At 44.0% G+C, this 16,018-nt stretch overlaps 2 protein-coding genes across 2 annotated transcripts in view; one reads left to right on the top strand and one right to left on the bottom strand.

Moving 5' to 3' along the window:
• The first annotated feature begins 1,412 nt into the window (after positions 1-1,412).
• Positions 1,413-6,123, top strand: LOC131480214 (unconventional myosin-VIIa-like). Its single transcript, XM_058663640.1, has 3 exons — positions 1,413-1,577; positions 5,387-5,506; positions 5,956-6,123. Exons 1-3 carry the CDS (start codon positions 1,503-1,505, stop codon positions 6,043-6,045), a joined length of 285 nt encoding a protein of 94 aa, XP_058519623.1. The 5' UTR covers positions 1,413-1,502; the 3' UTR covers positions 6,046-6,123.
• A 2,172-nt stretch (positions 6,124-8,295) lies between these two features.
• The window catches only part of LOC101526495 (glycerophosphodiester phosphodiesterase domain-containing protein 4), a 94,113-nt gene continuing 86,390 nt past the window's right edge, over positions 8,296-16,018 (bottom strand). The window contains exon 18 of the mRNA XM_058663626.1: positions 8,296-8,762. Coding sequence (XP_058519609.1) covers positions 8,311-8,762 — 452 coding nt within the window. The 3' untranslated portion in view covers positions 8,296-8,310. The remainder of the gene's footprint in view (positions 8,763-16,018) is intronic.

Below are 16,018 nucleotides of genomic sequence, written 5' to 3' on the forward strand. Positions count from 1 at the left end.
CTATATTCCCTTAGTATACTCTCCCTGCTATTACCGCATATTAAAATCAGACATTTAGGGTGGGCATTCAGCACAGATGCAAAGTCTGAGTTTGGAACATCCACAAGCCATATGAGAGTGTCTGGCTACTCCGTATATGATCCATCTTCCTGCTACGTGTATCACTGGAGACAGATGATGGCCTAAGTGCCCATGTAAGAGAGCCAGACTGAATTCCTGGCTCCTGGCTCTGAGCTAGCTTAGCTTCAGCTGTTGCTGGCACTTGGGGGACAGAACCAGCAAAAGAAAGATGCATTCTCCGTCTCTGTCTTTCAAGTAACAATTGTTAAAAACCTTTTTAATAAATTATAAAAAGAAGCCATCTCATCTGTCGCAATAAGAATTCCTGTAGGAGTATTCATTTATTCATTCAACTGATATTTAATCAGCATTTACTACATGCAACACAACTGGACTAGATGCTGAAAATAAAACAATGAACAAGACTTGGGTTTTACAAACATGACAATTCTATTTGGGAAGCTAGACAATTAGATAAGCAATTATAAAAACTATAATTTCCACTGATACAGGAACTCTCAGGGGTTATGGAAGACTTAGGCCTATCACAAATGGGTAATTTCAGGCTCTTACAGGTGGAGAAAAAAAAGGGGTCTCCTCACTGACCCTGAACACCCGCAGCCCATTCAGCTGAACCTGTCTGAGGCTAATGGAGTACAGGTGCCACCCATTATGGAAAACTCCAGGAGCAAATGGTCTGATACTCTTTCAGAAAGGAACAAGAGCCATTTGTTGAAAAAGGTTGAGTCACACAATTGATTTTAATAAACTTTAAAGACCTAACAGTGCAATTTAGTCAGAAATACTTAAGGATAAGCAAATCCCACATTTGGCAATCAACCATATTCATAAAAACTCATAGGGCAAAGGAAAATGCACTAAAAGCGAGAAAGAATTTGCTGACAACGAAACTATACATCTAGAAGCTGACGCGACTAAACACGCCTGGAGGCCAAGCAAGCAGGCAGTTCTTTAGCCAGTATAATCACCGCCACCACGTCCCACTCGGCCACCACGTCCCACTCGGCCACCACGTCCCACTCGGCCACAGCCCCTGCCCTCGTGTCGACCCAGCCAGCGCCCACAAGGCCCCTGGGAAACCCAGTAACCTGCACACAGACTTTCCCAGAATCAGTTGCCTTCCAAGTCTCTTCTGCTTTCCACACTTGCACTTCCAGGAGTCACAACTCTCTCCCGGTGTTCTCGCAGGTTCCTCCACCTTGTGGGTCCAAACCACACTGCTGCCCAGCTGACCCAGCAGACACGGGGGTGGCGCTGGCCACGGCCCCCAAGAGGCACTGGACGCTACCAGGCCTTGGCCATGAGGCGCCTGCAGGCAAGCCTGCCCCGCCAGCCTCTGCCCGAGGCCAGAGGCCTCACCCCAGCAGCGTCGGGTGAGGCGGCGGCCCCTGGGGCTCGGCTTCCTCCCTGAGCTGGAGAAAATGGCAGCTCAGGCCCAACGGACACCCAGGGAGCGGGCAGAGCACCGGGTTTGGCTGCCAGCTGCCAGCACTAAGGTAACCGTGGGCTGTGGTGACTCTCAGAGGGAGGCAGGGGGCCGGCCGCACTACTTACAGTGACTTCACAGTCCCAAACGCAACTGGGGGTTTCAGTGTGAGGAGACCACCGGCTCTCAAGATGGAGGCCCCACTGGAGCACAAGGCCTGAGGGCGAGTGGGCGTGGCCTGGCTCAAGGGGCGTGGCCACAGACGTAGGAGAGCAACATGGTACTTACGTCTGAGCCCCTGACTTGATCAGAGCACTACGTTTTAAATGTTTTTTAAGGGATGCTCTTTGTTTTGTTTTGGCTTGGTTTTCATAAAAATAAATTAGGTTTAAGTTTAGTTCTTGTCAAGCATTTAGTTCAAGCATTAGCTCATTTTTAGCCTATTTGTTCAGAGATGGTTTTACTTTATACTATTTTTGTCGGCTGTTTTGTTCATTTTAAAGCATTTGTTTCTTCAAAGAGAAACAGGGGCCAGTATTGTGGTCACAGTGCCAGTACAAATCCCAGCCACACTGCCTGCAGCCTAGTTTCCTGATAATTTAATGCACCTGGGCAATCAACAGAAAATGGCCCAAGTGTTTAGGCCTTTGTCACTCATGTGGGACACCAACAGGAAGCTGGCTTCAGCCTGGCCTAACCCTGGCTATTGCAGCCACTTGGCTGTCTTCACGCTTTAAAAATTTGTCCCAAAGTTATAGTTGCATCTCAAATGGAATCTTCACTCCAGCTTCATCTCCATCCTACTCTACACTCCCACTTAATTTAAAACTCCTGCAAAACTACAGCTGTTACACTGCTCCCTGTATCATCATGGATCTTTATTCTTGCTGCCTTGACAAGGCTCAGCCACTTCCCAACATTTAGGTAGCTAACTCATTTTCTTAGTGCTAGACTCAGGTCAAGAAATCTCCTTTGGTCACTGGAGCCAGTTAAGTGCCTCCTTCTGTGTCCTACATCTCTGTCCAAATACATTTCTTATTGTGGGTTAGCCACTTGTGTTAACTTACTTTGACCACTTTGATTAGCTTTCCCTATTTTGTCTTGCTCGCTTTTTTCCTTTACCACTCTTTCCCACCCCTACCCCCCAGCACACACACACACACACACAAAGTTGTAATCTACTTGGAAGCTAGACCATATCTAATCCATCTCTTTATTCCTCATGCCTTTTACAATGATTAGCACAAATCAACTAATTGCTTAAGTAAACACCCAGAAGCCATAGATCCTTAAGCTCAATCAGGCAGTTTGACCCAGCTGAGTTCTGTGGAGTGTGCTTTGCAATAACCAGTAGGGAAGATATGAGACTATCTAGGAGAAAGAATGATAGCTTCCATGGAGAGGTGATAGTGTGGAGGAAGAAAGGTAGGTTGAGCCTTGATAGAGTTACCTCTCCCTCCTAGCTTCCATTATAGAACCAAAGCTTAATCCTTGGCTTAGTGAAACCAAACTGCTGACAAGCTTTATTGCAATGAAGACTTTTTGGAACTCCATTCTTACTGCTCCTTGAGAGATTTTTCTCTCAACACTTATCAACAGATAATGAAGCCCTAGCCATTGGACCCAAGGTTGAACAAATACTATTCCTGGATGGATTTTAAAAATCCACCAGGAAGCAAATAAAGCTAATACATGAAAAGCAGAATAGAAAAAATATCTAAAAGTTTATCAAACATGTCTCATTATAACATTCATATTTCAAGGAACATAGTATTCAATAAAGAACTTAAATTCACTGGTAAAATTATGTAACAAAAGCAGACTTGGGGATTTGATGTGGTTTCTTGGAACCACAGATTCCCACAGATCTGGGAGAGGTCTATCCCTGCCATCCACCAGGTCTTATTGTTCCAAAAGAACTGACAATTTGTAGACTCATTCATTTAATTAAAGTGTGCTTTTTGGAGGGAAGACTGTTGAAATTCTGGTGAGTCCTTTCTAATCACAACGTTGGAAGAGCTACTTTGTTTTCATGTATCTATGTAAACCAAAAGCAGTTTATTCAGAGTTCCAGCTTCCATTAGTCCAGTAGTTTACACAAGACAAAAAAATTTCAGATAAAATTGTTTATCTAGTGATAATCTTACAGAGAATTTTACTGAAAATAGCAAATGAGAATTTACAGTTTGCTATAGTTCATTAGATCTAGTTCAGATATTTTGCAAACATCTATTCACTCACACATATATACCAGCCTTTTGCCGTTAGACATTTCAGATGGCCTATGTTCACATACACCTTTGTGTGTGAGAGAGGTTCCTTAAAAAAAATACAGGAAAGAAGGAATAGTATAAAACCCCCCTCAATAAACAATTAGCTTGGTGGTTAGGGTGTTTACATTTCACATCAGAGTATCTGAATTCAATAACCAACTTTGGTTCCTGACTCTAACTTTGTGCTGACATAGAGCCTCAGAAGGTTGGGTTCCTTGTCACTCAGGTGGGACACCTGGATTGAGTTCCTAACTCCTGGTTTCCACCCAGCGCTACCTCAGCCACTGTAGAAACTTGGAGAGTGAATCCATGGATGTGAGATCTCTAGTTCTCTATCTGCCTCTCTGAAAAACCAGTAAATATATAGCCAATTTCTAAGTTTCCCTACAGCTTAAAGTCTAGGCCATAGTTATCCCAAAGGTTTGTGGCTCTCTTAGTATTGTGAGAAACGTATCATTCATGCCTTGGACTGAAGAGGGAATTAATATTTGAGAGTAGATTAGGGGTAGTTATATAAAATTAACAAAATGATGGTGACCTAGAAAAAGTGTGAATTGGAACATGAGGATGTATATGTCACCTAAGGATACATACTCCAACCTCTGGATTGTTTCTTGACATATCCTAATCACTTGTGCTGTAGCAGTGCATCAAGTCCACAATGTGGACATTTTCTCTGCCAAATATGTTGACATTCCTGCTTAACAAGTATCTTAAGTGAAAGGTCATTAAAATTAACACTTCTGTTTCTTTTTAAGGTTTATTTGATTAATATGAAAGTTAAGGACAAGAAAGTGGGTGGGGGCTTCTTGGCTGAACAACTAACCAAGCCCCATAAGCCCACTTACTGCGACCATCCCCACCCTTAGCTGCTTCCTCTCACATCTTGAAATGGACCTGTTTGCTGGGAACTCCCTGACCTCTCACGAAATCAACACAATTGCTCTCCCAGAGTTACTAACAAACTTCTTGCTCCCAATCCCATGAATGCCTTTCAGTACCTGATTTTCAGCACCAGTGGCAGCACTCCCTCCTTCCCAAATGTTCTCTGACCTTACTGGTCAGGCTAACAGCCTGTGCTGGATAACTGCAGGTCACTGCTACTCGTTGAGCTGTGCTGAGCAGCAGGGCCAGGAAGAACAGGCCTGGCAGATACCCGGTTGAAGAGCACCAATGGCTGCCATCTTCTGCTTGGCCTCACAGGCCACACATTCCTGGTTTCATCTCCGTAATCATTCCTTCTCAGACACCTCAGTGTTGGGGTTCTTCTCCACCCATCCCTAAGTCCCTGTCCTGTTTCCTCTAACTTTGCTTGGACACCTCATCCAGTCCTGCAGTGTCAATTCCTTCAGGCTCTCAAATGCCAGTTCCAGACCCCAACAAACTGCTGGACTGCCCGTGGTGTCTCCCCACCTGCTCCCAACCAGCACCTGCAGGGGGAGGGCAGCTGGTTCCCACTGCAGCTCCATGCAGAGCAGGCTGCCTCTTGTTACTACTCTTCTTCTCAACTGAGGCCTCCAATCCTGGAGGTTCTCAGGGCTACAGCTGGGGGCCACAAGGCCAGTGACTCCACACTGTACACCTGCTCGCCCCTTCTGCTCCCCAGGACATCTTGACCACTCATCCCTTCACCAAGATCTCCAACTGGAGCAGTGGCAATACCTACTTCCACATCACCATTGGGAACCTGGTGCGCGGGAGCAAATTGCTCTGTGAGACGTCACTGGTGAGCGCTTCCTTCTGAGTAGCAGGTGGTTCTGCCTTGCATACAGCTTCAGCTGGAACACAGGTGTGTGCAGGTTGGCCTGGGGGCAGATCAGGTCTGTGTGAGGTGCAGCTTTGGATGGGGACACGGGCTTCTTCTGGGGCTGAGAAATAGGTCACTCAATCAGCAGCTGTTAAGGCTCCTCAGTGTGAGCATTGTGCCTGTGGCTGTAGCCGTCTCTTCCAAGTCCAACCAAACTAGCACTGAGCCTTAATGGGCTATACTCAAACTTCCAAGTTGTAGTGCAACTGGTGCCCTTGGAAGTTTGTTCTGATGAGAGACAAGGATTTGAGGGACCCATAAGCTAGTGTCCTGAATGGGACAGTGTTGGCCATTTCTGGGGAGCTGATTGTGACCATGAGAGGCCAGCTTGTTCCCCTCTGTGTTCTACTTACCTTTCTTGCTTCCAGGGCTACAAGATGGATGACCTCCTGACTTCATACATCAGCCAGATGCTCACAGCCATGAGTAAACAGCGGGGTTCAAGGAGCAGCAAGTGAACAGTGGGGAGGAGCTGCTGGCTCCTGAGGAGCAGCCCTCAGGACAACTCTGCAGCTGAGGAAGAGCTCTGCCACACAGAGAGGGGGCAGGGCCTGGTGGCCACCACCACCACCAGCTGCAGGGAGGCCGCCCCTCTCCCAGCCCTGCAGTACCTGGGTCAAGTGGAGTCCAGCTTGCTGTGTGGACTTCCCACTTGTGATACGAGTCTGTGCTCCACGGATGCTTCTTTTTGTCAGACCAGACCCACCATGCGACCCCTTTGAATTCTATGCAGTGTTGGGACCATGAACCGAGAGGATGGCCCCACTCTCAATGCTAGGAACCAACCATCCAAACGGGCTGGACAGCAACTCCGAGGTCCCAGGATGGGGTTAATCTCTCCGAGTCCAGCATTCTGGGCAGGGCAGAGGGAAGCAGTCTACTCTCATACATTGTAAGCTGACTGCTGGGCCCTCCCTGAGTCTCTGAGCACCCCAGGGCATAAAGCATGTGCCTCACCCTTGGGCGCTTCCATGTCTTTTCTGGTGGAGGGAGAAAACGGGGTCCTGGGTTAGGGCAGTGCCCTATGTAACTGCTGCTTCCTTGGTCTGCCCTTCCAGACCAATCTTAAGGTCTGAGTTTGGGGTTATGGGTGATTGAACCAAAGTTACACTTGAAACTGTCTTTAAGGGCCCATTTGGGAGCAGGGCAGGTTAGGGGCAAATGTCTGTTAGTCACCAGCTGACAGGTAGGGACTGAAGAGTGCTTAGACTGGGATCTGTGAGGGTTGGGAACAGGAAATCAGCTTCAGGGCCTTACCTGGGGCTAATGGAGCCAGAGTGGCCCTTGTATTCTTCCAGAAACTTCTTGGCTCATCAAGACATGTCCAAGACTACCACCATCTTGGGTTAAGTCCTTGTAAGTGTTGCTCTGTGACCAGGATGGGACAACCAAGGTCTGGGGTAGGGGCTTCAGGCAGGGCAGCTGTGACATGGCAGGGCGGGGGCTCCTCCTGGACTCTGGCTGCCTTGAGCACCTGGAGAAATGACAGAGGAGAACCCTCTGGAGTGGAGGGAGTGTTTGTGATCTGTGCTGAATGTCTCCATATTTCTTGAGTGGAGCCAGTGCTTGCCTTTACACAAATGCCTGTGTCATTCACACCTTTTTGCCCAACCACCTTAAGGGAGGTGTTCTCCCCATCTTCCCAGCTGCCAGTGTAGGTGAGGGAAGGAGGGACGATGTTCAAGTGAAGCCTCGGACCGGACAACCCCACTTTCTGGAATGATAATGTGACACTCTTGAGACCACCTTCTCTGCCAGTGCTTACATGGCTCCATGTTCAGCCCAGGCGAAGTTGGTGCAAGTAGCAAGGTGGCCTGCCTCTTTACCATCTTCCCACAGATGTGCGTGGGGTCACACAGTGGAACTCCACTCACTGCTTTGAGCCTTGTGTTTGTTTCCCCTGTGGACCACAGGCTGTTGGGTGAGACGGGGATTGTGCCCAACCATCACACTGGGGAGTCAGCAAACCATGTGGTATTAGGGAACATTCCCCTGAACATCAGAGCAGAGACTATGTGAGTAGAATGAGATCTCTGTTCCTGACTCATGCCCATGACACTTCATATCTTTGTACTTAGGAGGGCATTACTATTCACCCATCCCCTTGTCTTTTTTTATTATGAATTTATTTATTGGAAAGTCAGAATTACAGAGAGACCAGGAGAGATGGAGGTCTTTCAACCTCTGGTTCATTTTCCAGATGGCCACAATTGCTGAAGCTAGATAAAAGTGAAATACATGGGTGACAGGGGCCCAGCACATGGGCCATCCTCTGCTGCTTTTCCTAGGCCATTAGCAGGAAGCTGTGTTGGAAGTGGAGCAGCTACTACACAAACCGACTCCCACATGGGATGTCAGCATTGCAAGTGGCAGCCTCATCTACTATGCCACAACACCAACCCAAAACCCCGTATGTTTTTCAGCCTGAGTGATTTCACATATGGCAGGAGATAATGCAAGGATTAGGCAAACTAACCTTATTAATACTGATAGCAACCAGCTCCAGGTACAAGACTATGCAGAACTATTTTTCCTTTGCTTACCCCCTTGAGATCATTCTTACAGAAAGACAGGGTTAAATGATTCTCCTGCAAGCCTCAGAAACACTTCTGCCTGCCTTTCTTGACCATTCCACAGTGTCATTATACCTAATTGTAGCTAACTTTTCTGTAAAGTCATCCTGTAGGATAAAGAGGCATGTACAATATAGGATTCCTGGAAGCTTATTCATCATGGGAGCCTCTTGGGATCCCAGGGACATCACAGTGAGGGGGGTCAATCTGGTTCAGTGAGAGTTCTATTTGCTGACTCGTGTCTGGTGGTCTGACATTCCCCTTGGGAGACCCTGGTGGTTTCACAACCCTCTTAGCAGCCATTGATGCTGTGATGTCCTTCTTGGAAAGCCTTGGAAGATTGATGTTCTCCTTCGGGAGCAGTGGTGGCCTGACATTCCCCTGGAGGAGCCCTAGGGGTTTGTTGATTTTCTTGGCAGTCCCTGTTAGAAAAAGTTTCCTCTTGGGGGTGTCTTGGAGGTTTGCAGGTCTCCTCTTTGGAGACTGCTTTGAGATCGAGTGACTTCGTATATCTGAGAGTTCTTCAAGATGGCTGAAAGGTGCCCCAAGTCCAAATGTTTTCTGTGACTCTTTTTCCATTGTTGGAGCTGTTTCCAGCATATCTGTGGGGAAAAGACAGATTCCTCAAGTGTCACTTCTCCAATTTGTGTTGGCTAGGTGGTGAACTCACACTCATTTCTTAAATGTTAGAACCTCTCAGGCTTATTTTTCTAAGTCTCCACCCATAAGAGTCTGTGCAACATATAGATGATATTCCAGTTTTTTATGGGGCAAAAATGTCCATCGCGTGAGGCCAAGGCTTACCAAGGAAGCTTTCAGAAGGTAGTGACTGGGGCCAGTGTAGTGATATAGGGGAATAAATCACTGCTCATGACACCAGCATCCCATATCAAACAACTTGCTCAAATCCTAGTCCCTGCATGCTAGCTTCCTGCTAATATGCCAAGGAGAGCAGCAGAAGATAGTCCAAGTGCTTGTGCCTGTTACCCAGGTAGGAAATCTAGAGTCTTCTAGTTTTGCCATTGCTCAGCCCAGGCAAATACCAACATCTGAGTAGTATGCCAGCCCAGCTGGAAGAGCTCTCTTTCAAATACACTCAAAACTTGCAAAAAAAAAAAAAAATTGACTCATTTATTTGAAAGAATTAGGAAGAGTGTGGGGAGAAAGAGCTTCCATTTGCCAGTTCCTGCCCAGATAAGCCACGATGGCCATGGCTGAGCCAAGCTGAAGTCAGATTTCCATCTTGTTCTCCCATGTGGGTGCAGGTACCTAACACTGGAGCTAAAATGTATCATGTTCTAAATACGACAGTGATTCAGAAAGTTAATGGAAAGCAGATTCAAACATGTGTATTTTTAAAATCCCATGCATATGAAAGGCTTCCAAAAAGTCCACCAAAATTGGACATTCTGAGAAAACTATGCTTGTATTTCAGATATTTTTCTCATATAACTATCATTGTAATTTCTATTAACTTTTTGAAGTACCATCATATTTCCGGGGGACTAATTTGCTGATGGTAAAACTGGTAAAGGAGGGCCAGAGCACACAGATCAGGCTCCTGCGTAAGGTAAACTTTAAAAGTGGATCCAAGGGCCCAGCACAGTAGCCTAGCTGATGTCCTTGCCTTGCAAGTGTCAGGATCCCACCTGGGCACCAGTTCTTATCCCAGCTGCTTCACTTCCCATCCTGCTCTCTGTTTGTGGCCTGAGAAAGCAGTCAAGAATGGACCAAAGCCTTGGGACCCTGCACCCATATAGGAGACCCAGAAGAAGCTCCTGGCTCCTGGCTTTGGATCAGTTCAGCTCCAGCCATTATGGCCACTTGGGGAGTGAACTAGCAGACAGAAGATCTTCTTTCTGTCTCTCCTTATTTCTATAAAATCCAATAAAACTACAATAAATCTTTTAAAAAGTAGATCCAATAAAAAGAAAAAAAATGATTAAGAGTGAACAATATAGGGTCCGGCACAGTGGCCTAGTGGCTAAAATTCTTGCCTTGAATGCTCCATGATCCCATATGGGTGCCGGTTCTAATCCCGGCAGCTCCACTTCCCATCCAGCTCCCTGCTTGTGGCCTGGGAAAGCAGCCGAGGACAGCCCAATGCTTTGGGACCCTGCACCCACGTGGGAGACCTGGAAGAGGTTCCTAGATCCTTGCTCTGGATCAGTGTAGCACTGGCCGCTGTGCTCACTTGGGGAGTTAATCAGCAGATGGAAGACCTTTCTCTCTGTCTCTCCTGCTTCTCTGTATATCTGACTTTCCAAAACAAACAAATAAATAAATAGTTAACAATGTAGTAAAGAATTGTGGGGCCGAAATAAACAATGTGAGAATGCAGTCTACACCCATATAGACACAAATGGGTTAAGGGTAAAAGGACAAAAAAGGTAATACCATATTACCACTCTTGAGAAAAAGCCAGAGTTGCTGTTAATTTCATACCAAATAAATTTCAAAGTAATAATATTACTAGGATTAAGGCTAATCTCATAATGATGTGTTTTCATCAAGGGGGCAACAGTTCCACTTGTATATTTGCCTATCAACATGAAGCAAATACAGATAAATCAGGAGGAATCCAAGATGGCCGAACAGGGTAAAGCCACATTAACTTAAGCTTCTCTGGGACATGATAATAACAAAGGAAGAACTACATTTCGAGAGGATGGACTGACAAAAATTTTCACAAATGAAGCAGGAAAAAAAATCATGAAGACTCATTTGGACAAGAGGAGAGAGTACAGACACACCACTGCAGCCAACAACTGACTGTAAGTCACCATCTCACCCAGCTCATGATCGAAATCTCCATGCTCTGGCAGCTCAAAGTTTTTTTTTTTTTTTTTTTTTTTAAGATTTATTCATTTTATTACAGCCAGATATACACAGAGGAGAGACAGAGAGGAAGATCTTCCGTCCAATGATTCACTCCCCAAGTGAGCCGCAACGGGCCGATGCGTGCCGATCCGATGCTGGGAACCTGGAACCTCTTCCGGGTCTCCCACACGGGTGCAGTGTCCCAATGCATTGGGCTGTCCTCAACTGCTTTCCCAGGCCACAAGCAGGGAGCTGGATGGGAAGTGGAGCTGCCGGGATTAGAACCGGCGCCCATATGGGATCCCGGGGCTTTCAAGGCGAGGACTCTAGCCGCTAGGCCACGCCACCGGGCCCCAGCTCAAAGTTTTAACTGAGAAAGACCTCTACACTCACTAACTAACTTTTACTTCAGCCTGGAGAGCTAGCTGGGGTGAGCACTGCCAGGCGTGGAACACGGGAGCTGTGTTGCTTTACTCACCTCCCCATCCTTACACAGCACCACACTGAGCAGCAAAAGACACTCAGCATCCTCTGTTGCTCCTACCAGCACTGCAGTCAAAGTGAGGGCTTTGTGGGGCACAGGACAGATCCCCTGCATCTTCCAACTGTGAGAACATTTTTGGCAATAGCACACAGAGCTACCCTCAAATACCCTATGCGAGCTAGGGCGATTTGCTGTATCTTCTGGAAGCAGCCCATAAAACAAAAAATCTGTTTCCCCCTTAGGATATCTGGGTAACGACACCACTATACCTTGTAACACCAGAACTGTTTAACAATTCATTCTAAATTTTTCAGTGCCCCTGGAGTCTGCCCAGTGTACACAGGATGGACCTACCTGCATTTTGTCTCTGCATTTAATATCCTACAGAGTAAAATCTGTACACCTTACAGTCACCCTGCAGGACTAAAACAGGGTTGAGCCCTAGAACTAGGGCTGTTGGTATTACAAGTCACAGCACCAGCTGGATACTCCCAGCAGGACCTGAGGAAGAGTCCATGTCACACAGTCCCATTGCCACAAGCCTTGGCATTGCCAAAGACCATCAGAAAAAGATTTACGCAGCTTGAGATGGAATGGGAAAGATGTGAACTGGGAGTCTTAGAATGGAAGCTTCCTGGATGATGCCATGTAACAAAGTCCATGATTGACAAAGCCATAGGGAGATGGATGTTCTCAGAAAACAAGCTCAGAGTTTGCACACCTGGAGGTGTATCCTATTTCTCTTCTCCCTCATGTTCTGCAGTCATCTCCTGGTGGCCCTGAAGACACATCAGCATCAATGCTGACAGGGCTTTCCTGGAGAATAAAAGCTTCTGGGCAAAGCCAAGAAGCGTCCTCGTCTTCATCACTGGGACAGTTCCCAACAGCCTCCTGCTTTAAAGCTAATCTTTTCTTTGAGTCTTTTTTCCCCTCCTTTTTCAACTGCATGCTGCTTCCACTTCAACCATGCCCACCACCCCCACAGCTTGTGGCACAGGCAATATTCAGATTTGGCAGTAAGACCAGAGGGTAGCCATCCTGTCTCTGCAAGAACAAAACCCTGGCTATCATATTCACCAGGTAGACTGACACTGAACTCTGTGAGCCAAAAATATAAACCCAAAGAAATCCTTATTCATCTTAAAGTCATTCTTTTTTTTTAAGATTTGTTTATTTTTATTGGAAAGGTGGATATACAGAGAGTAGGAGAGACAGAGAGGAAGATCCTCCGTCTGATGGTTCACTCCCCAAATGGCTGCAACAGCTGAAGCTAAGCCAATCCGAACCCAGGAGCCAGGAGTTTCTTCCGGGTCTCCCATGCGGGTCCAGGGTCCCAAAGCTTTGGACCATCCTCGACTGCTTTCCCAGGCCACAAGCAGGGAGCTGGATGGGAAGTGGGGCTGCCGGGATTAGAACCAGCGTCCATATGGGATCATGGAGCATTCAAGGCGAGGACTTTAGTCACTAGGCCACTGTGCCGGGCCCTGTCTTAAAGTCATTCTTCTATCCCTACAAACTGCAGTGGACTAGTCCACTGTGTCATTTACAGACACTACTAACATTAAGATAAAAGAAATTAGAGACCACACTGTTAGGGTTACCTAGAACCAAAGTCAAATCAATAAACCAAGTGATACCCTGCATTCTCCAGCTAAACCACAAACTGTTTTCCAATAAATCCTCCATAAAGAAGAGGGATGAATATACCACCTGGGTGAACGTCAACATAGGGACAGGGGAGACAGGAAGAAGTAAGGTAGCCTGATGCTTCCCAAAGAACACAATACTCTTCCAGAATCAGATTCTAAACTGAAGGGAATTTATGAAATGATCGAGAATCTAAAATAATGATTGTAAGAAATCTCAATACATAAGAGAACATGGATAGGTTAAAATTGAGGAAACCAGTGAGTGACATGAATGTAAATATTACTAAGAAGATAGAATTCATTAAAAAGAATATAAATTCTGTAGATTACATGTTCAATGAGTGAAATTTTAAAATACATGTGAGAGTTTTAACAGAACAAACCAAACGGAAGAAAAAATTTCTGAACTTGAGAATAAGAACTTTCAGATAATCCAATCAGAAAAAATTTAAAAAGAATTAAAAAGAATGAAATCTAAAAAATAGAGAATACAACCAAATATCCATATTATTCCTGAAGGAAGCAAGAGAGAAATGGTATTGAGATTATGCTAAATGAAACAACAGCTGAAGCACAATTTCTACAGCAGCACTGTTTACACTAACTGAAATTTGGAATCAACCAATGTGTCCATCATAAGGTAAATGATTAAGGAAAATGTAGTATATATGCACCACAGAATAATATTCAATTATAAAAATGATGAAATTCTGCCATTTGCAACAAAATGGATATGACTGAAGGAAATCATATTGAGTGAAGTGAGCTATATAGAGAAGGATAAATAGAGCATGTTCTTAAACGTGGGAGCTAAAATCAAACAAGGAATGCCTGTGTGCATCAATACGGCAGCAAATATAGTTTTATAAAATTTTTTTATCTGTGCCAAACCAGTAGGGTGTTATATTACTATGGTTTCCATGATTTTTAATTATTTTAAAATCTACTGTATATGAATGAAATGGCCACTTTTCTTTTCAGTTACAATTTATAGCAGTTGTCCATATTTCTACTAAAGTAGATTTTTTCCTTTTTGCTCATTAAGTTCTTATTTGGTAAAGCCTTATATATTTTTTTTATAATGTAAATGTAAAATATATTCTCTCAAAAAATTTTAAAAGGGCAAGAGAAGAAAAGTGGAAGGGTGAGAGGGAGGAAGGAAGGGAATATCGTATTCTCGGAATCTTATGTCTAGGTGCCAGTGTGGTGGTGTGTCAGGCTAGTCCTTTTCCTGCAGTCCCTTGCACCCCATATGGGTACTGGTTTATGTCCTGGCTACTCCACTTCCAATTCAGCTTCCTGCTTATGGCCTGGGAAGGCAGCAGAAGATGGCCCAAGTTCTTGCCACCCTGCACCCACGTGGAGACCTAAACGAAACTTGTGGTTCCTTGCTTCAGATTGGCTCAGCTCTGGCCATTTGGAGAGTCAACCAGCAGATAGAAGCTCTGCTTTCCCTAACTCTACCTTTCAAATAAATCTTTTATTTTAAGAAAAAAAGAATTGCATGTACAAACTACATCAAATCTGCCAAAACCTAAAGATTATAAATGAAGTACGTTACTTAAAAGAAACTATGTAAGGATTTCAAAACTCTTTTTTAAATAAAAATTGCATTTTCCACAAACTTTTTGAAGAATTTTCAAATGAAGTTGGAGGAACACATATAAATCATGGTAAGAACATATTAAAATCCAGGATTTTATAAAAACAGTAATTGGGAGAAATCAGAAGAGAATGTCTCAACTACATGACTTACGCGTCTACTTAAAGGAGATGGAAAAAAAGAATTAAACTCAAAACAAGCTAATGAAAAGGAAATAATAATGATCAGGTTGAAATCAATAAAACACAGAAAAGAAAACCAAGACTGGATTTTTGGGTGGATCAGTAAAACTGATTTAACTCCAGCCAGAATAATAAGGCATAAACTAGCAATGCCAAAATAAGATGTGACATTAATGTAGATTCTGCAGATATTAAAAGGAAAGTAAGATTTATTAGATCAATAAATTTGAGCCATTATCAGATGTGAACAGATTCCTTGACACTACCAATGCTGATTTAACAAAATTATTTGAATAGTCTTACATGAATTAAAGACCTTCGTTCAAAGAAAATGCTACATCTTCATTAGTATATCATAAGCATTTACGAAAATACTGAATTTCATATATAATTCTAGAAATTTGAAGAGCAATATTTCCCAACTCATTCTATAAAGCCACTATTGCTGTAATAGCAAAGCCAAAGAAATTAAGACTCCAAAATAGTGTTTCACAAAAAGATACAAAACTGTTTTTAAAATTTTACCACATATTTAACAATATCTAAAAAAGAAATCATCACATGACCAAGTAGGTTCAACCCAGAGTTGATTCAAAGCCACTTCAATAGTTGACTATCAAGGCAATTCATTAAAAAAAAACAAACAAAAAAAAACTATTAACTGGAGATGAAAGTCCATACAATCTAAGTAGATTCATAAAAAAAATTCAACAAAATCCAGCAACTAGTCCCCTTAAAAAATTTCAGTGCATTAGAAATAAACTTTCCTACTTGATAAAGGAATTTATGAAAAACCTTTTTAAAAAGAAACAAATTTAAAAAACAACAAAAATAAAGAAAAAAACTGCTAACATCTTACCAAAAAGCTTTCCCCCACTAAATCAGGAAGAAAACAAGGATATCTACTATTATCACCCAAAATGAATGCATTTGTACTTGTAGCCAACAGATATGGCAAAAGTTAAGCACATCCAGATAGAAAAATCACTGATCAATCATCTACGCAGAAAATTAGATCTGGCAATGAAGGTGGCAGAATCAATTAATTTTTTAGCAAGTTTACAGAACACTGAATCACTATGTAAAAACCAACTGCATTTCTATGTAACTACAATGATCA

The sequence above is a fragment of the Ochotona princeps genome, chromosome 4, assembly GCF_030435755.1.
Source record: "Ochotona princeps isolate mOchPri1 chromosome 4, mOchPri1.hap1, whole genome shotgun sequence".
In the NCBI taxonomy this organism is placed as follows: domain Eukaryota; kingdom Metazoa; phylum Chordata; class Mammalia; order Lagomorpha; family Ochotonidae; genus Ochotona; species Ochotona princeps.